We start from the raw sequence: 25,154 nt of genomic DNA, 5'->3' as shown, positions 1-25,154 counted from the left end.
GGTGTGATTGAAAAATAGCTTTCATTCACCGCAATCTGGAGTTAAAGACCACCAAGTGTCGAGAGCAGCAAGTCATCTATATTTTCTATGTGGTCAAATTGATGAAAACATTTCACACTTTCTCCTTCAGCTAATACGGTGAAAATGAACCCAAGAGAAAATAAGTGTGAGGGGTGGGGCCCGGAATCTTTGTTAATGCTCCTCCCATTGACACGCCTCCACATACAACTCGTATTGTATAAAAAGGGGAGTCGGGAGGAGCCGCGTATCTCACTCCATCTCCTCTGTAAGGCAGGCAGACACCACCGACCAGTCAGCATAATGACATCCATCACCAGGTCCTCTTTCTCTGGCCGCTCCTACGGAGGCGGAAATCTCGTCGGCAGTATCCGCAAGGGTCAGGCTTTGAGCGTTTATGGCGGCGCAGGTGGATCTGGCTCAAGAATCTCCACTGCCGGTTATGCAATGGGAGGTGGTGGCGGCAGCAGTTACGGTTTTTCCATTGGAGGGGGTGCAGGCTATGGTTTTGGCGATGGGTTGGATCTCCATGTTGGAGCAAACGAGAAGGCCACAATGCAGAACCTGAACGACCGCCTGGCCTCCTACCTTGACAAGGTGCGCAGCCTTGAGAAGGCCAATGCCGAGCTGGAGTTGAAGATCCGTCAGTTCTTGGACAGCAAGGCCTCCCCCCTTGCGCGTGACTACTCTGCTTATCAGGTCACCATCACCGACTTGCAGGGGAAGGTAAGAGTGTTCCCATCTCATCTCATTCCATGAGTATTCCCAAGACATGAAAGGCCCCTGATGTTCTCTTTCTAACTCGCACAGATCCAGGATGCCACACGCATCAACGGAGGCATCTATCTAGCCATTGACAACGCTAAACTGGCAGCAGATGATTTTAAAACTAAGTAAGTTGGAAGACTTTCGCTGAAAATGACTTGACAAATCAAAAGTGCACATGATGCGGGGCTGTAGCATGATTTTCTCATATCCCGCCGTTTCACAGGTATGAGAACGAGCTGGCTATGCGTTTGTCAGTGGAGTCAGATATTGCCGGTCTGAAGAGAATGTTGGATGAGCTGACACTGGTCCGCTCAGACCTGGAGATGCAGATTGAAGGCCTCAAGGATGAGCTTGTCCACCTCAAACGGAACCATGACGAAGTGAGTTGCAAAACTTCCCATTATCTGTGTCTGAGTGATTACAAATTTGTTTCTGTCCAAATACCTTACCAACCCTTTTGTGTGACAGGAAATGGCAGCTATGAGGTTACAGATGACTGGACAGATCAACGTCGAGGTAGATGCCAAACCACAGGTCGACCTGACCAGAGTCATCAGTGAGATCCGCGAGCAGTACGAAAGCGTGGCCGCGAAGAACCAGCGAGACCTGGAAGTATGGTTCCAGAACAAGGTAATTTCCGGTGAAACGTTGTTGGTCGTTCCATCGACTGTACCGGAGTACGGCACTAACAGACTATTCTGTCTACTGCAGTGTGAAACATTAAACAAGGAAATGGCTGTCAGCACAGAAACCCTCCAGACCTCCAGGTCGGAGATCTCTGAGATCCGTCGCACCCTACAAGTTTTGGAAATCGAACTTCAGTCTCAACTTAGCATGGTAAATAAAGCAGAGCCTTCTCGCTACACACTGTCATGAAAATTTCCACTGACGCCAATGTCCCCACCTCCTCATTCTTAAATGCTTTTGTACGCTCCTCTAGAAAGCAGCCCTGGAAAACACACTCGCTGACACCGAAGCCCGATATTCCATGATCCTTCAAGGACTCCAAGCACAGGTGACAGCTCTTGAACAACAACTGACTCAACTCCGCGCCGACATTGCCAACCAGACCAGCGAATACAACATGCTCCTTGACATTAAGACCAGACTTGAGAGGGAAATTGCGGAGTACAGGAGATTGTTGGATGGTGAGGGCAGGTAAGAGAAATTTGCTGGACAGCATTTCTGACTACAAGAGAGAAGCTGTCATCGGATTGGCACCGCATACTTTGAGACTGCTTTTTCATGGATGCATTGTCTTTCCCCAGCATTGCTACTTCCAAAACCTCCAATGCCAGGGTGCTGATGGTCACAGAGGAGATGGTTGACGGCAGGGTCGTGTCCTCCAAAACCACCACCGCCTAAGAAGCCTCAAAAGCAAAGAAGAGCATAAAGGGGAGTGACACCTTATGACCACCTTTTCATCTCAAACAACAGTAATGATGCAATAAAAAGGCCCCTTGTCTGCCAACCTACTCCTTGTGTCTCCATTTGATAATTTGTTCAACTTTTTTTGCGGGGCTCGCGGGAGCAATGAAATAACACGAACCAACCACAAACCCTACAGGGTCTATTCAAATGGTTAAATTGTTTGTCGCCATTCTACTCAATACAGTCTCAGTTAAACTTGTCTACCCCCCCCCCCCCCATAATTTCCCAACTGGATAAACTTACTTCAGAGGGTTATCTTTTACACATTGCAATATAGATATGTGTGGGATATGGTTCTTCACAGGTCTGGCTGAACTGGATCATACCTGGACAGGCAGGGTTATAGCATCATAGCATAATACAGTAAGACACCATCTCATTGATACCGGTCGGATTTTGTAAAGTTCATTTGTCTGAGATCATTTGTGTCTGCAGCTCGATACTATAAACTGTTCAATATGAGATTGTGTGTCTCAATGTTCTTGACACTACTTGCCCTGCTGAGTGTGAATTGGAATATTATTTTTATTTTTAATGAAAGCACATAAGAATCAATGACATGAACTTTATTAGGTTCGACACAGAGGAGTCTAAATCTGGTCCTCGAGGGCCATGATTATGCATGTTATGCATGCATGTTTCACTCCTCCTAGACACCGGATAGAAGCGATTTTTTTTCAGACTTCTGCTGAGCTTGCTAATGAGCGGATCATTTGAATCAGGCATGTTGGAGGAGAGGAATATTTGAAACAGGCAAGACAGTGGGCTCGATGAGCGGATTATGACATTCCAAGTTAGTCTCTGTGATGTCAATCAGTCTGATCCACATCGACATCAACAGTCCTGTTGCTTTCAACCACCCTCCCGTCCACTACTGTCTCCACCACCGTGATGACTTTGGTGATCACTGTGAAAAAGATGAGAAACGTGCAAATGCAGTCATTGTGTTTCAACCTTATCAAATGTTATTGGTGACTTCAAGAATACCCACCTTGTTTTGAGCTGGTGAAGAAAAATGAAAACAGAACATATTAGTTCTAATGATTTCTGATGACGTGATTGCTGTAATCATTCCTAATATACTTACTCCATTGCAAGATAAATTAGTCTCGTCCTCACCTCTCATCCTCCCCATCCAGCAGTCGTCTGTACTCTGCAATCTCCATCTCCAGTCGAGTTTTAAGGTCCAACAGCATGTCGTACTCGTGCTTATTGCTGGTGATGTTGGCGTGGATCTGTGAAAGCTGAGCCTCCAAACTCACGACCATGTTCTGCAGGCCTGCTAGCTGTGCAGCATAGCGGCACTGTGTCTCCTCCAGAGTGCCCTCCAGAGATGCTTTCTGGTCGCATAGAGGAGACATGAGAGGGGAGCCTGAGTTGGACATTCACGCAAGACGAAGCATTTGTTTGAAAACGGAAGGTTACTGATACCATGCTAAGATGGGACTGCAGTTCTATCTGGAGCCTCTGGAGGGTGCTCTTGAGGTCTTTGATTTCTGAGTGGGAGGTCACCAGAGACTCTGACTGTGTCATCACTTCCTGCTCTACTGCTGCGATCTTGGCACATTACAGACATAATTTGACGCGTTAATTCCTTTTTTTAAGGCTATCATAAGCCATGTTGCAAATTTCCCCATTGCGGAACGAATAAAGGTATTCTGATTCTGATTCTGATGTTCATCACCTTGTTCTGGTACCAGGACTCTAGATCCCTGCGGTTCTTGGCGATCATTGTCTCATAGTGATCTCTGATCTCCATCATCGTCTGGTTCAGGTCTGGAGATGGCGATGCATCCACTGCCACGTTAACCTGACCACCCATTTTACTCCTGAGCAGCGCCAATTCCTGCAAGGGCCCAAAAAAGGAGAATCTTATTAAATGACATTTTTCCTGGTTTTGGTTCTTTTGAAATGTGTGTTTGGCATCTTTAAATGTGTGCCAGAAAAACAATAGCAAAGAGCTAATGATGGAGGCAAATAAGCGATCTTAGGCGAGACAAGATTGTTTAAAGGAGAAAAAGTGTTTGCAGAAAACATTCACAGAACATGAAACTTCCTCATTGTTCTCAGAGAGCTGTGTGGGGTCCCGTGTGTACTCAAGGGTCGTCTCAAGCCACAATAGATTCTGACAAATGGTGACACTATGCACATAGCATCGACTGAATGGTGAAAAGAAATGGGTGGGGGATTGTTGACTTATATGTGCTGAGTTGACAAGTTGTGTGAAAACACATCACATGTGTTAGTCATGCATAGGAATGTACTGATTGAGATAGAAGTCATTCATTTTGCACAAACCCCTTTGTTAAAACCGTGGCGGGGCACCCTCACCTCTTCGTGGTTCTTCCTCAGCATGATTAACTCATCCTTCAAACCATCCACCTGGCACTCCAGATCCACTCTGGCCAAGTTGATCTCATCCAGCATCTTCTTCAATCCGGCGATATCGGCGTCCACGGTCATTCTCATGGCCAGCTCATTTTCATACCTAAGAGCAAATACGGAACTCACTGAGTTTTGGGTGGCTTGTTGCAGAGCTCCACTATGTGATAGCTCCCACACACTTCCACACACACGCACAGTACACTGACTTCATTTTGAAGTCATCTGCAGCCAATTTTGCATTGTCAATATCCAGAATGGTCTTCGCATTCAGCCTGGCAGCGACACAGATCTGACAAGTAAACAAAAACATGTTAAAGAGCTCACAACATAAGGTCATTGGTCAAACAGTACAAGCAATAATAAATGTTCTGCATAGCATGAAATCAGTCGAGATGGGTTTTTTCAGTGATATATTTTTTTATTGTATTACCACTATTTCTCTCATTTTATTTAATTTTGCAGAACAGTATGGAATGTATGGAATCTATGGAACAGTAGCCAAAATGGAACTGTATAGTGCCACTTAGCAGTTTTTTTGACAACGATACTAGTGCAGCGTGTTCTACCGGAAACAAATTCCTTGTGTGTCCTACATACTTGGCAATAAAGATGATTCTGATTCTGATTCTGAATTATCCATTCATCTTCTTTCCTAGTTTTCTTCATGAGGGTTGTAGTTGACTCTATTACAGCTGACTTGAATCAATCGGTAGGGTGCTTTCTGCATTGTTTGGGAGCCAATCGCAGCAGGTTGCAATCATTGTCTTTAAAAAATGTTGGCAAAACTCTCCTGGGATATTTTTGGAGTCATCTTAGGAGTGCTTGATCTCCAGTCATAGTGTTGCCAATCAAAGCGGCCACGCTGTGTTATGGTCAGTTACGATTGATCCAAATGAGAAACAAGTGCAACTACACTGGAACACCTTGAAGATTAATCGATGATCAGGAGCGTTTACATCGGCAATGTGTAGTTGTCTTGGGATGGAGAGATTTTTGTTTTCATTTCACAAATTAAACACACCTTTTGGCGGCTGATCCCGGAATACCACTTCTCTTACCTTATCCTTCAGGTCATCAATGGTGGCAAAGTAACTTGAGTAGTCATGACTGATGACTGTTCTGCTCTGGTACCAGTCTCTGATCTGCTTGTCCAGTCGCTGGTTCTCCTTCTCCAGGCTGCGCACTTTCTCCAAGTAAGAAGCCAGACGGTCGTTCAGGTTCTGCATTGTGGCTTTCTCATTGGCGCCGACGTGGAGGTCCAGGCCATCGGCCAGGTTGAAGCCAGGAGAGGCGCTGTATTGGGCAGAGGAGATTCGGGTGCCGTGGCCGCCTGCGCCACCGTAAACGCTGAGCGTTTTCAGGCCGTAAGATTTCATGCTCAGCGACATGTTGGAGGATCTGGATCTGGACCAAGTAGTAATGCTGGAGAGGACGTGCGGTTGTGACCATCACTTTGCTCCGTGTGTTATATAGAGAGTAAAAGGGAGGGGTTGAAGTTGAAAGGGAAGAATGTCTCTGCCATTATTCCTTGCAATCGCTCCATCACCAAACGGGTGGTTCCAAGTGGGTGAGGGGATCATCCGCCCTCTTTACAGGTCAAACTTGTGAGTCCGCATTTTATCATTTCTCAATGAATGATCATTCTTGAAATACTTCTCGATCATACCCCGCATCCCTTGAGGAATGCATAATTGCCACCTTCCGTATTTATTTACAAACAAAACAAGCAGTTTGAAGACTCACACACCTTTAGAAGAAATGTCATAAAATATTCACTCAAAATGATTCCTCACCACCGTGGACCGGAATTAAACACAGCGGTGACAATTTCACATCAGCCAAACAAGGGCCAAAGGTTGAGACCAAGGTAATTCAAGTCAAATATATCAAAGCCAAAATGTGCAAGATTGCATTTGCTGATGCTTGTGGAATCATTTTTCATTAACGGTTTGAATACTTAAACGTCTAAGTGTCATAGACCAACACATCACTCTACTACACAGACGCATAGTGAATTCCACATTCATTCCACATTGTTCCGTAACGTATCTGCCACCGCCACCTCTGGATAGTAGATAGACGAGAAGCGAAACGTCTGACACTTTCAAAGAAGATGAGGGCTGAAGAAACCTTTTCATTGATGGACCACTCCTGTATGACTGAGAGCTTACACAGACGCATTGAAAAATATTTAATGTGGTGTCGCAGTCATTGCTTTTCTTCATTCAAAGAATTTTGGGAATGCCATGCAAGGCATGCTCTACTGACACATTTATGTGTAAACTCTCAGCATTCAGCAACATACACGCATCATACAGTCCTCCTCGTGCTGACATTGTAAACAAAATGGACCCACCACTCTGCAATTGTTTTTATTAGGTTGACTTTTCAAAACAACATACGGCCATTACTTTGCACTCTGATGAAGGCTATTACCTGGTTAAAGGGTTACTTGTTTTTCTTCATACACGCCTGGCATTAGATCAGATCAGATCAAAGTGATCAACCTCATTCTTCATGCTCAAAATCACAACCGGGAAAAATTGTGAGTGTACATTCAACCCACCGTGCATATTTTTAGAATGTAGGAGAAAGACTAAGTACCCAAAAAAATCCCATATTACCATTCATTCATTCGTTTTCCAGACCGGTTTGTCCTCACAAGGGTTGTGGGGGGGCTGGAGCCTGTCTAGAGCAGGAGGCGGGGGACACCCTGAACCCTTTGCCAGCCAATCGCAGGGCACACAGAAACAAACAACCATTCACGGTCATACTTGGACCTCGGGACATTTTGGAGTGTGTAATCAGACTGCCATGCATGTTTTTGGAATGTGGGAGGAAACCGGAGGAGCCGGAGAAAACCCACGCAAGCACAAGGATTACAACATGTGCATGTTACTCTTTATTACCCAAAAAAATTGAAAACAAAACTACCTATGGTGTGTGTTTGTACATCATTTGGGCCTGTGCTGTTGTCTGTGCTTTAACTTATATCTTGCAGACCAGCGTCATACACCACCACAGACATGGCGCCTTTCCATGCATGAGGAAACCTGATTTGCGTGGCTAGCCTGTAAAACAACTTTTATTTTTGCTATGCTTGTCTTTCAGTGGCTCATAATAGAGATCTTTTGTCTTGTGAGATACAACAAATATGTTGCTCTGCTTGCCAGCTCATGTCGTAGACAAACAACAACACACTTTGGTTTCCCTATGAGTATGTTCTTCATGGTAGTGGTATATTTGCATGTCACATTTTGGAAGCTGGCTAGAGACGATCTATGTGTCAAAAATTTAACTGTCCATCCAGTCATCCATCCATTTTCTAATTGGCTTATACACACAGGAAGGTGAGATTGGGAATCGAACCCTGGACCTCCACCCAAAACTTTAACTGTTCATTGATAAACTAGTAAGAGTAAAAATAATAATGCATCAAATTGATTTACCTATAGCCCTTCAATGGACACATTTTTTAAATTAATGCCAGCGAAAAAAAAAACATTTTAATGAGAATCAGTTACTATATCATGTTTGGTGTGATATGTTTTGGGAGAGAATGTCATATTTCATCATTTGTGAGGAACTAACATTCTTCCAAAATAAGACCTGCTAATTGAAGAGGAGACAAGTGCATGGATCATCATAAAAACAACTACATTCATGGTAACAGAAGGATAAAATCGGTTAGATATGTGCTATTTTACTTGTTTTCACTATTTAGCCGTTTCTTTGCACTTCATCTGTTGTTAAAGGGTGATATAAATCAAACGAAATGTCTGATTATTATTATTCATGTGTTGTATTGTATTGTATTGTTTTAAAAGAAAATGCAATGACCTAGTTTCAAGACTCTTTTTACTCCATCGCCATCTGTTGGCCGGGTTTGGTGGGAAACTGTGGTTCTTGTTGCTTGAGCCAAAGGTGCTCTTGCACCCAAAATAAACATCTCGGGGTTTGATGTAAGCCACCCGGCAAAAGTGTCGGTTAATCTAGTTTCATAAAAAACAAAATCCGCTCTTTCTGTTGAAAAATGCATACTGCGATTGGATGTTTAAGTATGCGAGACATCAATCTTTGGCGCACACTTTAAGCACAAACCAATCAGAGGTCATAAAATTGCAGACATCACTCCAAGGCAAGGGTCGACAATCCAAAATGTAGAAAGAGCCATAGTGGAAAAAAATCAACAACAAATGTCCCTTTTTAAATTAAAAGCTTTATATAAGCCCCATAGTGAAGGTGACACATGCGTTATGTATCTATAAGCCCACTATCAAAAATATGAATATGTTGTTCACAAATACAGAATGGGCCTTCATGATTAAACTAAATGATTAAATGTAGAGAATGGCGCTTACACGTGACTACTCTGTTGTGGGATTCCACCTCAAGTTTAACTTCATTACAATATAAATAAATGAATAAAAGTTTATTAATTAATGATTAAATTAAAGGAATTCAATCAAGAAATCCGTTTTTCATGTAATTTTTATTTTGAGGATTCGATAAAAAAACAACCCAAAATTGAACATGCATAACACGGCCCTTACCTGGGCAACAAACGGAGTCCAATAAAACGTAGCATGCTTTTATAAGAATAAAACATGCAAATGATTTGATCCAAGAAACTGTGATTGCTCCGTTCTTTGTTATTTTTCCCTTTTTACCTTTGAGATCCCTGGCACATCACATACCACACACCGCCGATTTGTAACCAAGTGTTGCCTGCCCGGCATCCCGCCCTGCTGATGTGCCGCAGGCAATGACGCAAATCTTCATGTGACGAGTTTATGCAGACGTTAAGAATTCTTGTGTCATGTTTGTCCTCCTATAGAAATCATATTTAAACTAAAAATATATTTCCCTCCACCATCTTTTGCCATTTTCAAAAACATTTTGAAAAAGTGCCAGGTAGCCACTGGGTGCCGCTAAATAGCCACAAGCGGCTCCTGAGCCGTCTTTTCCGGCCCCTGTTCCAACGATTTGTGAAGGCGCAGAGTGGTGAATTCAAGATTTCCTAATCAAACTCACAGGCTGGGTCGCTGTGGATTTTGAGCAGATCGGGTTCGTTTTACCCAATTTTACCACAGCAAAATTGTGTTAAAGGTCAGATTTTGGAAGGTGCTCAATCTTAACATCGATGAAAAGGTTTCTTCAGCCGGCATCTGTACGTTTTTGAAGGTGTCGGATGTTTCGCTTCTTATCCAAGATGCTTGCAAGATGCTTGCAATCTTAACATGTTGGCCATTTTGTATGTGTAACATTTGAAATCAATTTGATGTGATATTCTTCTAAAACCTTGGTGGTGGCTGTAAGTGGGTAACCGGTCTGATTTTGGGAATAGTGTTCAAATACTGGTCAGGGTTGATGGTTCAAATAGTTCAAATTCCATTCATGCCGCGATACAGTGCGGGCCGGGCTTAATTCACCATGATTCTTGTCCAAAGAGCAATTAAGCAGTGTTAGAGAGTCAAGCGAGTTTAAGGAATAACAGTCCTGTGACCAATCCTGGCACAGTATATGTCAACAGCCCCCAGCAAGCCTTTACGTACACTTTTCCTCTTCCCAACTAAAGAATGAACAGGATTAATGTGCACCACAATCTGAACAAAGGTTGAATTCGTCCGCTTTCTTTACAGCTCTTAACCGACAAGTTCTAACTGATTCTGCAGCTCCTTGCTCTGCACATGCGGGCATGCACACTGTGGAGGTTTTGTGAGAAAAAGAACAAGACAAAAACATTCTTTCATCATGTCTGTGTGTATCGCAGGAAGAAAGAGAAAAGCATGTGTCCGTACTGTCATTTGTGTTGTAAACACATCAATGAATGGGGGTGAAGTTTAAGACCTTACTCTTAATCCAACATTTGGGCCAAATTTGTTTTCCCCTTCCTCTAAAGTAGCAAATGCCTGGCTGTCCAGAGTGATTTTGGTATGGGGGAGAGACTTGATCTCTCTTGTCTGTTTCGAATACAACAACAACATAATTCGATTAAACCAGTTCACCATTTTCACAGACAGACAAACAGAGCATAGGACTCTGAGTGCGGCACGCAATGGTAACAACAAAAGTCATTTAGTAAGCAACCTACAGTTTGCAGTGTTGAAAAGACGAGCAACTGGTTGTGTCAAGTGTTTGCATAACCGTATCTTTTGTCATTCAGCACAACAATTATTACTGTACTTTAGTGGCAAGCTGTGCATTTCACACCTCGACCTTCAGTAGTGCTATGTCTGAATCAATCCAACCCTTAATAACTAATTTAGGACTATACAACCTTTACTGCAACAATAGCTGGGACTGCGACTCATAAAAAGTGTGGTGTGCTTTACTACGAGTCCACTAGAGGGTACCATTAACCAGGAAGTAAGTAGTGATGTGTCCATCGCGAACGAGCCGGTTCTTAGAGCCGGATCTCTGAAGTGACCAAAGAGTGCCGGCTCCTAAGAAGGAGCCGGAAACGGGAGTGACTTTTTTTCCCTCTATTCCCCGCCCCCAGTCTTCTGTTAAAGCCGCATGTGATTGGTCAAGATCCGTGGTAGAGGAGTGTGGGGAGAATTACAGACACTCAGCAGTGATGAGAAGAGGGAGGGGTTAGTGAAAAAGAAGCACACTGTGAGGAGCGCATGCAGTAAAGGGAAACGACAGAGCTTGATAGCACTACAAAGAAAAACAAAAGTGAAAAGGCGAGAAAATTGATAGGAAACAGTTAACTGGACTCATTTCAACTTAATTGATATTGGCAGAATGTAGACTGTAAGGTTAAAATAACCCATCAACCAGGCTCCATAAATAACCCGCACAGGCACATCATAACAGTCAACCCATCAGTACAATTTGAAGAGAAAAGACAAGCAAGAGAACCAGCTAATGAAGGTTCTAGTGTGTCTGCCTGCATCTGTTGCTGCTGCAATATCACAACTTCCAAGATGTACACCCCAGGCTCCTTGAGACACTTTATGCAAAAAGCTATCAACCCAGCTAAACAGAACACAATTGATGAGGAACTGGGTAAAATGATTGCAAGTGATTTTCAGCCATTTTCAATTGTGGATGACAGAGGATTCAGAAAATATACTCATGCTCTCAATCCAATGTATGCGATTCCAAGCAGGAAATTTCCCCATTGTTGGGCTATGAAAGGCTTTCGGATTCTGATTCTCAAAACACTTCCGCAAAGAATCATAACAGAATCATATACTGTATGACAAAGAACGTGCTGCAGTCCAAGAACGGGTCAAAAAGCCATAGCTGTTTGTCTAACAACTGACTGCTGCATATCCCGAAACACGACATCCTACATGTGAGTTACATGCCACTTTATTGAACATTTCAAAGTGGGGATTTGTCTGCTGGGTTGTTTTGAGTTCAATGAAAGACACATTTCTGAGAACTTAGCGGAGGAGCTGAGAAGGTACTGCAGGACGCATGCACTGTTTTGGAGCCACTGGAGATCAGTGTAGACAGGTACAGTGGACAAATGTTATCGCCTTATGCTGTTATTATTATTCAATTATTATCATTTGTACTCGTTTGTATTATAGCATTATTAAGATGAAAAGCAAGTTAGTGACAGCTGATCATCAGACCAGAGAAACCACAGGGAAAGCTAAAGTGAATGCTCTCTGCGCACATATAAATAAAGCCATGGAAATAAAAAAAATTGATATAGTGTATTTTTTTACATGAGTAATTTGATTTTCACATAATTATACATGATTTTTGGTAGTTAATTAATTTAAGCAACAAAATAAAACTGTGCAGCCATTTGAGAGCCTGAAAGGAGCCGGAACTCCCATCACTGTTTGCGAGTGAAAATGGTGAACTGGTTTAATTCACCAACATGTATCAGAATCAGAATCAGAAAACCTTTATTCGTCCCACAATGGGGAAATTTGCATGTATGGTTGTTATCCAAACAGACAAGGAAGGTTAAATCGCTCCCCCATATCACAACCACTCGGGATTGATTTTTAGAAGAATTCTGAGATTAAAATCGGAATGCTGACTCCACGATGAATTGTCTTTTTTGGCCTGCCTCTGTTTTATAAATTGCCACTAGAGGAGGCTGTATAACCGTGAAAGTTACCGACAGTGTTCAGGCATCTGATCCCGTGAAGGGTGTGGCACTGGGTCTATCTGACGTATTTGTCAATTACGTAAAGTCAAATACAGGGCATAAGGATCTGCAAGAAAAAACTAAGACGTTGTTCTTCACACAGATTTCTTACGGAGTTGCACAATGTCGTATTGTATTGTCAACGACAACGAGAAGAAGAGTGTAGGCCTCTCAAGTAAATATGAAAGGTTCTAGAGAGCAACATGTAGATACAAACAGAAACATGTTCCACTGATCATTTATTTTCCCGAAATATAGTATCTTATATCTCTTATATTACACCTCACCACCCACTCCACCACTCTACGTGAATAGTTTTCAAATCATTTTAATGATGAAATGATGGTATCTATTGACACGAGGACACAGTTGTGTGCTTACCCAAATTCAAACAGATGAAGGCTTTACAAGCTTTTATGCATGTTACTGAATGTTTAACACACATACACAGATTTCACATGCCAATAATTGTGTGCGCTGGACTTTTGGCGGAGACGTCGCATGCTGGGAAGCAATTGCACAGTCCGAATAGTTGAAAGAGGATGTGATCATGCCTGCAGTGGGGTGTGGTACACTGACAGGAGCCTTCAAGGATTGCATGCTGTGATTCACTGTTGATTCTATACAGGGAACTGCTAACTGCTATATTGGAAACATGTGTTGAAGAGATGCCTGCAACTCTGCGAGCATGAAGCGCATCACATGATTGGTGGATGCAGAAAGAATGTCAAAGTAGTCTCATGAATCAATTTTGTCTTCAGAAAATGAATTGATTCCACAAATAAAAGTGTATAAGACGCAGGCTTGTGTAAAACCTGATCTTGATCAGAGACCATTCTTTGCATTTGTAAGAAAGGAACAATGTTCATGAATGCTAAAATGACCAGTATAACCAGACCTGAAGATAATAATGTAGGTGCCATTGAAACAACGGGCAGTGAGTGACATGTTCCACTTGTTGCTGGGATACAAGAAAATAACAGATACCGTTTACAGTGTACAGTAATATGCAGAAGAGGACAATAGACTTCCCGTTGTGATTTTTATTTTCATTCCCAGGGCCGTGATAATGCTGAAGACAACGGATAGAACACCTTTGAGAAGTTCTTAATGACTTACTTGCGTGAGGTCAAAGACAAACAGCTGAATCTCTTTGTATTTTGCTTTTTCTTTGAATTCGCTGCATCAGTAATCTTTAAACTCATCATAAACAATGGACTGCATGACAACAGGTCAGAAATCACGACATTCTATGAAACTTCAGAGTATGAAACATTTATTGCATTGAATATTTGTGTAAAAAAACGAAAACAGTAGATCAAGTATCAGCGTTGTTAATATTTGTTGGGTTATCAGACTCACGAAAGACTTTTCTGTTGGGCAAAACACAAAACCCAAAAAAACATATTGTAAGTACTATGAGTGTTTTTGTTTCTTTGTTTGTTTGCCTTTTTTGTCCAGTCAGATGTCGGCCTCATGTGTGCTTCTGTGTCCATTTAATATGCATAAACTATATTTATTTTTCTTGAAAAATAATGAGATATTCAAAAGTGAACAAATCAGAGCTCAAACGTGACTGCAGTACAGTTAATGTTCATCCTCGGATGTTACACTGTATTAATTTCTCCTCTCTCCCTCACAACGTGGTAATTATTTTACAGACCTGCCTCATCGGTAGGCAAGGAATGTGACGTAACTTTCACAAGGCATGAGAAGTAAGAACTTTGCAATAAAACCAAATGAGAAAAGGAAGAGTCAACTCCTAATCCACGCTAGGTGGATGCTTTTGCTTCAAGTATGCATGCAGAGAGCTAATGTTGGCTGCATTTGACTTTGTCTGTGTAAGCTTTCAGTCGTACAGGAGTGGTCCATCGATGAGAAGGTTTCTTCAGCCGTCATCTGTACAAATTTGAAGGTTTCGGACGTTTCCCCTCCTATCCAAGAGGCTTCGTCAGCGAACTAAAGTCTGACTGGTCGGGGATATATAAATAGGGCCGATACGACCAGTCAGACTTCAGTTCGCTGACGAAGCCTCTTGGATAGGAGGTGAAACGTACGAAACCTTCAAATTTGTACAGATGACGGCTGAAGAAACCTTGTCTTCATTTGACTTCTTTGACCAAGCACTGAGATTGGAAAAAGGGAGTGGGCAGAAGATATTTCACAGGGTCATGCAGTATATGACAAGTGAACACTCCCATAAAGTACATAAGCATTTAGATAAAGTGAGCAGGAATGTGTTTGAAGATTTGTGGGCGACTTTCAAGATAGTGCGTTATTATGGATTGCAACACTTTGGAACTTAATTCTAATGGGAAGGGTGAAACTCGTAAATCAAGGCATCACTTCATTTGATGACCAGTAAATGTTACACAATTCTTCTAATTGTAAGATATTAGGGTCACAGTCACAGTCGTTTTCATTTTTGTTCAAACGTCACTTTTTGTATGTTCATCTCTAAGGGCATTAAACAAGCAAAATAATAAATATACATTCAAGGCAATCGCCAAATAACGGAACAGGGTTTCATGAAACATAGCAGTGAAAGATCTCTCACAGTCCTGTAGAGTGAGACCAAACCCTGTTGCTGCAACCAATAAGAAGCATGAGTCATTTCTCCCTTTCGCTGAAGGGTGATGACCCCACAAGCCTCTCCCATCTCCAACAGCACCGAAAAGTTGGCCAGGAGCCCAAACGGAGATAAGTAGTTGCATACACACTCGCACTCCAGCAGTCTTGCATGCACACAAGAGTGACTGACACACAGTCCTTTCATACGCACCGTTTCCTCCCCAAAACAGGCCGTAACGGGGGACAAAATGAAAACACTCAAGAACGCACACAAATGAATGTGAGTGCGCACACAGGAACTGGGAGGGGATGTCCAGCGTGAGATGGTGAACAATAGAGGGGCAGATTCCTTTTTCATGGGATGGTCAATAACTAGGAAAAAAATGTAATTAAATGTTGGCCATAAGGTTACTATCACAGGTTCAGTTATGAAACATCCATGGCTCCTCCCGGAGAGTGTGAGAATAAATCCATAGTTTATAGAGAGGAATAACTTGCATGCTTAGTGCTGTTTTAAATTTGTCAAGTGTAAAAAAAATAACTTGGCCAACTCAACTGTATTTAAAGAGCACTTTCAAACAGAAGCTGCATACAAAGTGCTGTACATAGACAAATAAGAACAAATAAAGCAACAAGCATTTTATGTTTGCATGGGAATATTCAAACTGGTACAAATGAGAGTAGACGAGCAGGTATTTAGATAAGCAAGCTGAAATGTTAAAGGGTGACACTCTCTCTCTCTCTCTCTCTCTCTCTCTCTCTCTCTCTCTCTCTCTCACACACACACACACACACACACACACACACACACACACACACACACACACACACACACACACACACACACACACACACACACACACGCACACACACACGCACACACACACACACCTGTAAAGAACTATAGCTTCCTCACACATGAACACAAAAGCAGTAACACACACACTGACATTCCATGAGAGTGCCCTCATAGTGGGAAAGGGAAGAAAAAAAATGTGTCGGCCCTTAAAGGAAAACAAATGGTGGTTGTGTCAAGCTAGTAATGAAGGGCAGAGCAAAACTCCCTCCTTCTCTCGCCTCGTCCCTCCCCACTCCACCTCCACCCCCACCAGCCAGACCCGCCCCAGGACGAGTACTATATCAGGAGCTGGCTCGCCACGACCCACCTCCACTCCTGGTTCCAGCGGCTCAACTCCTCTCGTGTCCTCGCTCGAAAATCTCTCAGCCATGCAGTCCAGCTACAGCATCACCGGCGGGCCCATCACGATGAGCAGACAGAGCTACAGCTACTCATCCAGAGCTGCGCCCAAAGCGCACAGCTTGTCTGGACTGAGCCTCAGAGGTCCTCGCATCTCCTCCTCCAGCATGCACACTCTTTCGTCCGGGTTTGGCGGCGGCTACGGTGGCGGCTCAGCCTCCTTCGACCTGTCCAATGCCTTGGACCAGAACACCATTCAGCTGAATGAGAAGGCCACCATGCAGAACCTGAATGATCGTCTGGCCTCCTACCTGGAGAAGGTGCGCTCTCTGGAGGCTGCCAACGCCAAGCTGGAGAAGCAGATCAGAGAGTACTACGAGCAGAAGGGGCCCGCGGCCGACAGGGACTACAGCAACTACTGGGCCATTATCAATGACCTAAAGGACAAGGTAGGGTGGGTCAACACCTCGCAAAAAGTTTGCACTCTTGTTAATCATTACCGTGCTAAACTAATCCTGGTTTTAGAAAGTCGTATGCTTGTGTCCATTAACAAACAAAAAAAAAAAGCTGCCGTCTGACGCATGCGACCGATTCTCAACTTTAGATCATGGCCGCCACCATCGGCAACGCCAACATCCTCCTCCAGATTGACAACTCCAAACTGGCTGCTGATGACTTCAGAACCAAGTAAGTGTAAGATGTTGGCAATCATTGGATGGTTTAATCAGTGCTCATCTTGCAAAAATCATATTCATTCCAATTTTCTTTGACAAAATCAGGTTTGAGCATGAGCTGATGATGAGGCAGTCTGTTGAAGCCGACATTGCCAACCTGCGCCGCCTGCTTGACCAAACCACTCTGACTAAAGCCGACCTGGAGATGCAGATTGAGGGTCTGCAAGATGAGCTGGCCTACCTCAAGAAGAACCACGCAGAGGTACTAAAATCTTCACCAGTGAAATTCTTGTTAAAACGCCCTCTGAAAAGGTTTCAAATTCAAACATTTTTTTGGGTGGGCGGGTGTGCGACTCAGGAGCTGGCAGCGATGAGAACACAGCTGTCCGGCACAGTCAATGTGGAGGTTGACGCCGCACCCCAACAGGACCTCAACAAAGTCCTGGAGGAGATCCGCGCCCAGTATGAAAGTATCACAGATAAACATCGCCGTGACCAGGAGGCCTGGTTTAATGAGAAGGTAACATAAATTGTCCATTTAAAAAAGAAAGGAAAAAAAAAACACAACTGAATCAGACTGAGATCGTGATATCATGCTTTTCTCTCCCTAGTCGGCCGCATTGACCAAGGAAGTGACCATCAGCACAGAGACGATCCAGACATCTAAAACAGAAATCGGAGACCTGAGACGTACGCTGCAGAGCCTGGAGATCGAACTGCAGTCTCAACTCAGCATGGTGAGAGACGGAAGCCAGACGGCCTTCTCACAATATCGCCTTATATGAGCAAAAATTCCCATATGCCTCTCTTGTCCAGGGAAAAGGAGACAGTGATAAAGGGTTCAGAAGGGGGGCTTTACAGAAGAATGCGTTTGGGAGGGAACAGGGTGGCGGGGGGCGAGGAGAGGAAAACATTTCACAATCCGGTTAGATTCTGGCAGACATTAAAGAGCTTGAAGAAAAGGGAAGGAATGCAGAACATGATGATGGTCTTGTAAGCCCACGGGACACTAGAGTTCAAGGAGTCCCCCTGTGACTTTTGCAACAAGACAAAAAGATGTTAAATAATAATAATAATAATAATAATAATAATAATAATAATAATAAAATACATTGGATTTCTAAGCGCCTTTTAAAACTCTCAAGGTCACTTTACAGCGTTCACTCAACCCGGAAGTAACTCAAATAGATAGACAGCTAGCTAGCGAGCTAATAGATAGTTACTGATAGCCATTAGATAGCTAGATAGCTAATAGTTAGCCAGCTAGATAGCTAGCCATACAGCTAATAGATAGCCATGAGATAGCTAGCCAAATAGCTTGACAGCCAGCCAGATAGCCATCCAACCAGCCAATAGATAGCTCGGTAGCTAGCTAGATAACCTCCCAGGCCATGCTAATACAAAACTATTCCACCATCTAAACAAACATGAATTAAATGAATATAATAAAATAAACAAAGTGTTGAAAACAGCCGCAGAGTAGGATACAATTCAGGGTGTGGCTGGTCTGCTTTATTTTTCACATACAGTGTGACTGTAGTGCACATGTGTTTTTTGTTTTAACCCTCTATAGAAAGGGGCGCTGGAGAACACGTTGGCAGAGACGGAGGCCCGTTACAGCGCCATGCTCGCCGGCTTCCAGAACACAATCAACATGCTGGAGGCAGAACTCGCAAACGTGCGCGCCAGCATTGAGCAGCAGGGCCAGGACTACAGAATGCTGCTGGACATCAAGACCAGGCTGGAGCAGGAGATTGCAACCTACAGGAGCCTACTAGACTCCGAGGAATCCAGGTAGATGAAAATGAACGTATTTGGAGAGAATGCAAACATTTTGAAAGGGTCATTCATTTTTTTTTCTCTTTTCTTTCTCAATTCAGGCCAATTGGTTCAGGTAAGTGATGCTTAATGCCAGGGAAGGATATGTTACATAACCGTATGGAAACTTGAAACACTGCCATGGTTCTGTCTTCTTCACAGGGAGCACCAAGACCACAGTCACGACCACCACTGTGCGCACTTAAGCTAAAAGGCTAAAAGGGCCAGCTGGCAGGACAACAAACGGTTGCAAACACACGCGCACACACTGTCTCATAAAAGCTGTTACACCCGATAAGTGAAATTAGGTTAAAATAAAAAAATAAATAAGAACAGACAGAAAATGTAAGTTGAAGGCTGGGCTCGAGACTGAGAGGAGACGGAAAGGATGAGTTAAAGTTCACGGCGTAGAAGAAATAACTATGTGTGTGTTTGCAAACGCTGTCTAAACAATAAACCTGCTGGTGAATAAAAGCTGTGTCATTTTTGAGACTTCATCTTCATGCTATGACAGCTCTGTTTATGCAGTTGTCATAGCGACAGAGTTACAATGCGGGAGGTGGGAAATGGGGGCTGTGGAAATGTGTGTTACGCAAGGACGGTGTTGTCAGGAAAAGGGTGAACAATGGTCAAACGTATTCATGTTAAACTAGGTGCCCTCAAAGTCTGGTGAGAAACATGGAGAGTTGAAAACTAAACAGAGCAAATGACCCCTGGATTTACTCAGAAGACATACCCTGAGGGCTGACTAATATGTCCCCTGGAGGCTGTCAACACTGTTACAGGAACTATTGTTACCTAAGTAACAAGAACACGCGTACTGCAATATATTGTAGGCACACCAACCGGGAATGCAAATAGGAACAATTTGAACAAAGGCAGGTGTTGTTAAAATCTGGTACCGTGGCTGCACTTTGGACCCATTTATGATGGGGTGTGTAAAAGCTATGAAGCTGGTTGGCAAGGGTGGGGGTGCTTGGGCCAAGACTCTGGATCACTGCATGGACTTAATCTGAGCTGAATGAAATAGGTAGACGAAAATTAGGTGTGCTATGTAACCGTCGTGCTACCGTCAGCACAGTTCAGCAGTAAAAGCAGCATAATGCCTATGAGGAGTTCACATTTCTCAAACAATGGTGTAATGTTTGCTTTGGACACACAGAGATTACACAGTGGGTGGGAGTGCAAAAGCCAACCCCCACTGGGAAGCTTTACGGGCCCATATTTGGATCCGTCTCCAGCACTTCTGTTAGATTACACTGTTTATGTGAACGACGTACCAACAATGTTCTTACTTTGACAACGCAAAGCCAATGCGATAAGAATGTCACAATATTTCCTTTACATCAACGATAAAGTGTTGGAACTAATTAAGAGTGAAATGTTATGTATACTGTAAACACCCGTTTAGAGGTCCATCCTTTCTGAGTTATATGCTGAACTTCCTTCTATTATGTGTCTTAATGATCACCGAGGTGAAAAAAAGCAGGAAATGGTTTCCACACAAATCATCGTCATGGTGCCTGCCGACAATTCAAAACGTTACGTAGCCTCTTTTTTTGTTATTCTGAAGTAATAATGTAACATTTCTGGGGAAAACAACAGTTGATAACCTTAAATGGGTCTACTCAACTCAGTCCTATTCCCATTTTGAAGGATTATTTGCATCATAATAATAAATCCATTTGTCCACTCTGAGCACATAACAAGCAGTTAAAACTGATCATTAACTTAAGTATGTCCACCGCTTGACTGAATTCTTACACAATAATGCAAGACATATTTTTTGCACTTACTTTTGTGCTGGGTGTAACTGAGTAGAACTGCGCCTGGTTTTATTCAGCATGATAGGTGATAGAGATTAGAGAATAAGAAGTTATCATATTTCTTATCTCTGACAATAGGTGAGGCTTGGACTGTAATGGTGCCACCGATTAAAGGTGAATGGCCATCTTGTAATCAGAAGATTGATGTTTTGACTCCTGTTTCCTTCAAATATGTCAAAATAAATATCCTTCAGGGAGCTATTGTACTAAGAGTTGCTAAAGCTCCTCCGGACAGATTGTGTCCATAAATTGTAAAATCACTTCAAATGATTTCTACTGAGCGTATTTTACAAAGATTCCACGGCATATAGCTAGATTTTACGTTTTCAGACTTGCGCTGAATATTCAGGAAGTCTTGTGTTCGAGTTGATGACGATGCCTGACGTGACGTCACTTCCGGAACGCCCCTGACCGAGAAAGCGACATACAATGCATTTTTGGGTACTTTGTTTGGTCTGAAAACATCGTGTTGATCCGTGTTGATGGTGAAATTAGAAGGAAAAACATAAATAATGCGATGGTGAATTGTTGTGTGTTGCACCAAGACTACTATTTGATACTAGTTGACACAAATTCCCATCAGACAAAGCAGCTCATTTCCAACTGAGCTTGGGCGCCATCTTGTGCATTTTCTGGGCGCTACATTGGAGTCCAGACGCCTCAAAATGAGACGGAATGACTTCTTTAATCGATTGCAAATATTTATGCTTTCCTCTTCAGAACTATTTGAATCATTTTCATAACTGGATAAGTAACAAGAAAGAATCTTCTCCAAATCTGAAGCCATTGTTTTGATTCTCGAGCAAGGCAAGATGTCCTGGCGTGACATCACGAACAAGGAGGTGGGACCTTCCGAAACGGAAACTTTCTGAGGTCATTTTGAAGTAGTTTTGGGACACTTTAACTCATTTTTATTGGTGTTTTGCATTTGAATAAAACTATCAGCCTGCGTGTTTTGGGTATTTTAGATGCTATAAAACGTTTTTCTGATGTCAGTTAGGAAACAAAAAAAAAATGGTGTCGGTTGTCCTTTAAATGTTAGAGTATGTGACGAGCTCCTATAACAATCTATTTATGTATTCGCTAAAATGAAAAACCATATTTTGCGAATGTTATTCAGAAAATAAGATTGTCATCCAGCTCGGCAGGAGTTAATAAACAAGTTTTATTCATCCTTATAACTTTGCAACAAAGGCAAGAATGTTGAAAGTTATTGGACAAATCTCAGTTTGGACGGTGGCCAGTGGTAAGAGTGAACATTTTGTGGTGAACCATCAGGGCCGGCAAGGCCTTCTTTGCTGGCCTAATTCAGAATCACCAAAGTACATTTACTATCTAAATTCTACAATTTGTTTCCTGGAATTTTAGTCATTTATTTCCAACAGTCTGTTATCCTGTTTTCATAGTGCACTACTTTTTGTGTGTCTATAAATGTTATTTTTATTTATTTTATGTTTTAATCCATTCACATTCAAACTTGTGTATTGGCATGTCAATCTAATCAACCCATGGCCTCCAGAATCAGTAGTTCTGTCCAAGTTGATTTAAACTATGTGACCGATGGGAGAGTTCAATTGAATATCTAATAATATCTAACTTTCTGACTTTTTTCACACCGAACTAACACATAAATGGAGTAAACTAACACATAAAAGCTAGTGGTGTTTCCTCTTTCAGCTAGAACTGCTTCATGTCACAAAGAGGGTACAGCAAGTGCTGAAGAACGAATCACACTTTGTGTCATATTATTGGTTATTTAGCTTTTTTTTTACTTCAAGATGGCGCTGCGAGAGAGGCTGCCTTTCCAGCAGCACCTGTATTTTGTGTTTCTTTCCTTTCCTCTTCATTTCATAACTTTGCTGCTGTGAAATGTAAATGTCTCCACTGCAAGACGAATAAAGGTCCAGTGTACATACTTACTTGCCCCACCATACAATACTTGCCCCATCCAATATGGCCACCGCATCTGATGCTGCCATATTTTTACTTCAACGCAGGTACTGTAAATAATTAAACACAGTACCTCGATTTGTCCTCATATTCAACTCAAAAGCCTGTTGAGCCACATGTTATGGTGGACTTATTCAACAACTTTCTTCGATTATTAGTGGGAGGCAACAAGGTGGAAATTTCAGTTTTGAAACAGCAACCCATTCCGTTTCTATGGCGCTCGTCCCGACTGAGCTGTATTCTATCCCAGATGATTTAGGGCAGCAGGAGGGGTATCTCCTTTTGCAACATGTCATCATAATGTCTCTCGATATGTAATTTGTACACACTATAATGGATTTTGATCTCATGAGAAAATGTCTTTATTCATTTCTGACTGCATATGTATTATTTCTAATCTAAATTCAAAACACCAATAAGAGCAGCGATAGGAAGTGCTGATTAGAGGTGGACTTTGACGGAAGGTCTGCATGAATTCAGATAAAAGACAGGAAGCCACGTCAAAGGGCTTGCTGCCTTATCATGGCTGTCTGCCCAGCAAGGTGGCCTTGGGGTGACCAGGGAGACTACTTAAGAAAGACGTATACACACAAAGGAATTCATGACTGCATAGTACTTCAACTACAGTTAAACATGAAATGCCATCATGGAATTTTCACAAATTCAAATCCATCATTTGTATGAGTGACATATTTATTCAGGCATCAGTCAGACTTGAACCAAAACTTGATGGTGCTACTGGGAGGAATGTGTCAAGGTCCTGGAGTAGAGCAATGAAAGAGCAATCTTCACGGGGGTGTGGGCTTGGACTCTATTCAAGAGTTCTGTTTGCTTAGACATACAAGCTAAGAAGGCCAAACCTCCTTGCAAATGCTCGGTCAGCAAACATCACTGCACACCTTTACAACGCAGGCCTGAAGGGGAGGTCGGACTTGAACGTACCCCAAAACCACTTTAAGATGGTTTCAGGCTGAGCTAGGTCTTTTGCATATATGGCCCTCCTCTTTGGGATAACAAGCTTCTTTTATCCATTGCCACCATTCAAATCAAGCACATTGGAATCATCAACAACTGAAACCAGGTTGACAGGGCAGTCCGGGATGGCCTGTGGGTGGGAATTAAACAGGTAGAGCTGGCTGCAACTAACACACCCACTTTTTATCCTTGGACTCATTGACAAGGACCTAACGTAATTGGGCAGGGCTCATAGTTCTGGAGATGTAACACTTCATTTGAGACACAAATACATGGTGTCAATAAACCAGGGTTTACACAGAGAAAGGCTCGGATCACTCTGCATGCCACATCCACCTGTAAAAGCCATCACTGGGGACGGTTTATTTGTTCTGGAACGTATCCCAGTTTGAGCTGGGCGGAGAAAAATAGCCATAGTATGTGTTAACAGACTTTTGTTCTGACAAACCTAACGGCCATTGGTATGTAAAGAAAAAAACTCCACTTGAGAAAGTCAACACATTTCCCTACTTGTCAAACAGTAACCGAGTAATACTCGGCGAGTATGAATATGTTGCATCATGAGTCTATTTTTCCAAAAGCTCTGCACATATGTTCCTGACTATTAGGCACATAACAAAAAAGGCATTCATTGCTTGCAAAGCCAGCCGTTGAAAAACAAGCAAGCTCAGCTCAAAAGGCTTTTTAAACCACACTGACCAAACGGTGATAGAAGTAAAGCATTGTTGTTGTTGTTTTACAAATTTATTGTATCGTTTTTACAACTCTTGCATCCAGACACCGGCCTTTTAAATGACTGTTGTGTTCAGTTTTGATAGCCTTCGTCAGAAGGTATAAACTCCAAAAGCAGAAAGTTAAAGTAATACCGCCACCTAATGGTTATTCTTAGGAGGACCATAAAGCTTTTCAATGTTTGTCAGTACAAACACCGCATTGGCTGAAAATACACCATTTAAATATTGTTTGCTCTATCTGATGCCTAAAATGCACCCGAATCCCGACTAATAGGTTGAGCAACCGCAAGCCACTGGATTCAAAAAGAAAACTGACAAAGTATCAACAACAAAATTGGAACTTTACGCCACCCCCCAATTTTTGTCTCCCCCTTTTGTCCTTCCCCGCAAGACTAACACCACGAGCCAAAACACAAGACCTTATAAAAAAAGAAATTATGTATGTCTATGCGGAATATTATTTGTGTAAATATCCTCCATAGAGTTACAGAATATGTAATTCTGTAACTATGACAATCAACCAGAACAAAGAATTGTCTCCATGTTGAAAAACCGGAGATCTAAAATTTGCATTGCATCTTTACATATAAATATTTCACAAGTCGTACAATGGCTTGTTAAACGGAAGCACATGCCTCCATTACCTTTCTTTCATTAATCCAATAAAGGAGAGATGACACATGC

The 25,154-nt window shown here is 42.5% G+C and overlaps 3 protein-coding genes across 4 annotated transcripts; 2 read left to right on the top strand and 1 right to left on the bottom strand.

Annotated features, from left to right (window-relative positions):
* Positions 1 to 271: 271 nt before the first annotated feature.
* Positions 272 to 2,261, top strand: LOC148892633 (keratin, type I cytoskeletal 50 kDa-like). The gene is made up of 7 exons (XM_089006310.1): positions 272 to 744; positions 829 to 911; positions 1,010 to 1,166; positions 1,255 to 1,416; positions 1,498 to 1,623; positions 1,727 to 1,944; positions 2,055 to 2,261. The coding sequence occupies exons 1-7, from the start codon at positions 322 to 324 to the stop codon at positions 2,149 to 2,151; spliced, it is 1,266 nt and encodes a 421-aa protein (XP_088862436.1). The 5' UTR covers positions 272 to 321; the 3' UTR covers positions 2,152 to 2,261.
* A 505-nt stretch (positions 2,262 to 2,766) lies between these two features.
* On the bottom strand, positions 2,767 to 6,066 carry krt98 (keratin 98). The gene is made up of 7 exons (XM_089006313.1): positions 5,661 to 6,066; positions 4,809 to 4,891; positions 4,549 to 4,705; positions 3,902 to 4,063; positions 3,649 to 3,774; positions 3,209 to 3,557; positions 2,767 to 3,124 (listed from the first exon to the last, which is right to left on the bottom strand). The coding sequence occupies exons 1-6, from the start codon at positions 5,988 to 5,990 to the stop codon at positions 3,333 to 3,335; spliced, it is 1,083 nt and encodes a 360-aa protein (XP_088862439.1). The 5' UTR covers positions 5,991 to 6,066; the 3' UTR covers positions 2,767 to 3,124; positions 3,209 to 3,332.
* Positions 6,067 to 16,454: 10,388 nt separating this feature from the next.
* Positions 16,455 to 19,459, top strand: LOC148892631 (keratin, type I cytoskeletal 13-like). Of its 2 annotated transcripts, XM_089005702.1 has the most exons (8): positions 16,455 to 16,942; positions 17,098 to 17,180; positions 17,273 to 17,429; positions 17,526 to 17,687; positions 17,779 to 17,904; positions 18,741 to 18,961; positions 19,048 to 19,061; positions 19,148 to 19,459. In XM_089005702.1, exons 1-8 carry the CDS (start codon positions 16,523 to 16,525, stop codon positions 19,189 to 19,191), a joined length of 1,227 nt encoding a protein of 408 aa, XP_088861828.1. In that variant the 5' UTR covers positions 16,455 to 16,522; the 3' UTR covers positions 19,192 to 19,459. The 2 variants fall into 2 exon arrangements, with proteins under 2 accessions (XP_088861828.1, XP_088861829.1); XM_089005703.1 differs by lacking the exons at positions 19,048 to 19,061; positions 19,148 to 19,459 and having other exon boundaries at positions 18,741 to 18,965.
* The last annotated feature ends 5,695 nt before the right edge of the window (positions 19,460 to 25,154 follow it).

The sequence above is a fragment of the Hippocampus bargibanti genome, linkage group LG10 (genome assembly GCF_051943395.1).
Source record: "Hippocampus bargibanti isolate YZ-2025 linkage group LG10, ASM5194339v1, whole genome shotgun sequence".
Taxonomy (NCBI): domain Eukaryota; kingdom Metazoa; phylum Chordata; class Actinopteri; order Syngnathiformes; family Syngnathidae; genus Hippocampus; species Hippocampus bargibanti.
This window is presented reverse-complemented; position numbering and strand designations above follow the sequence as displayed.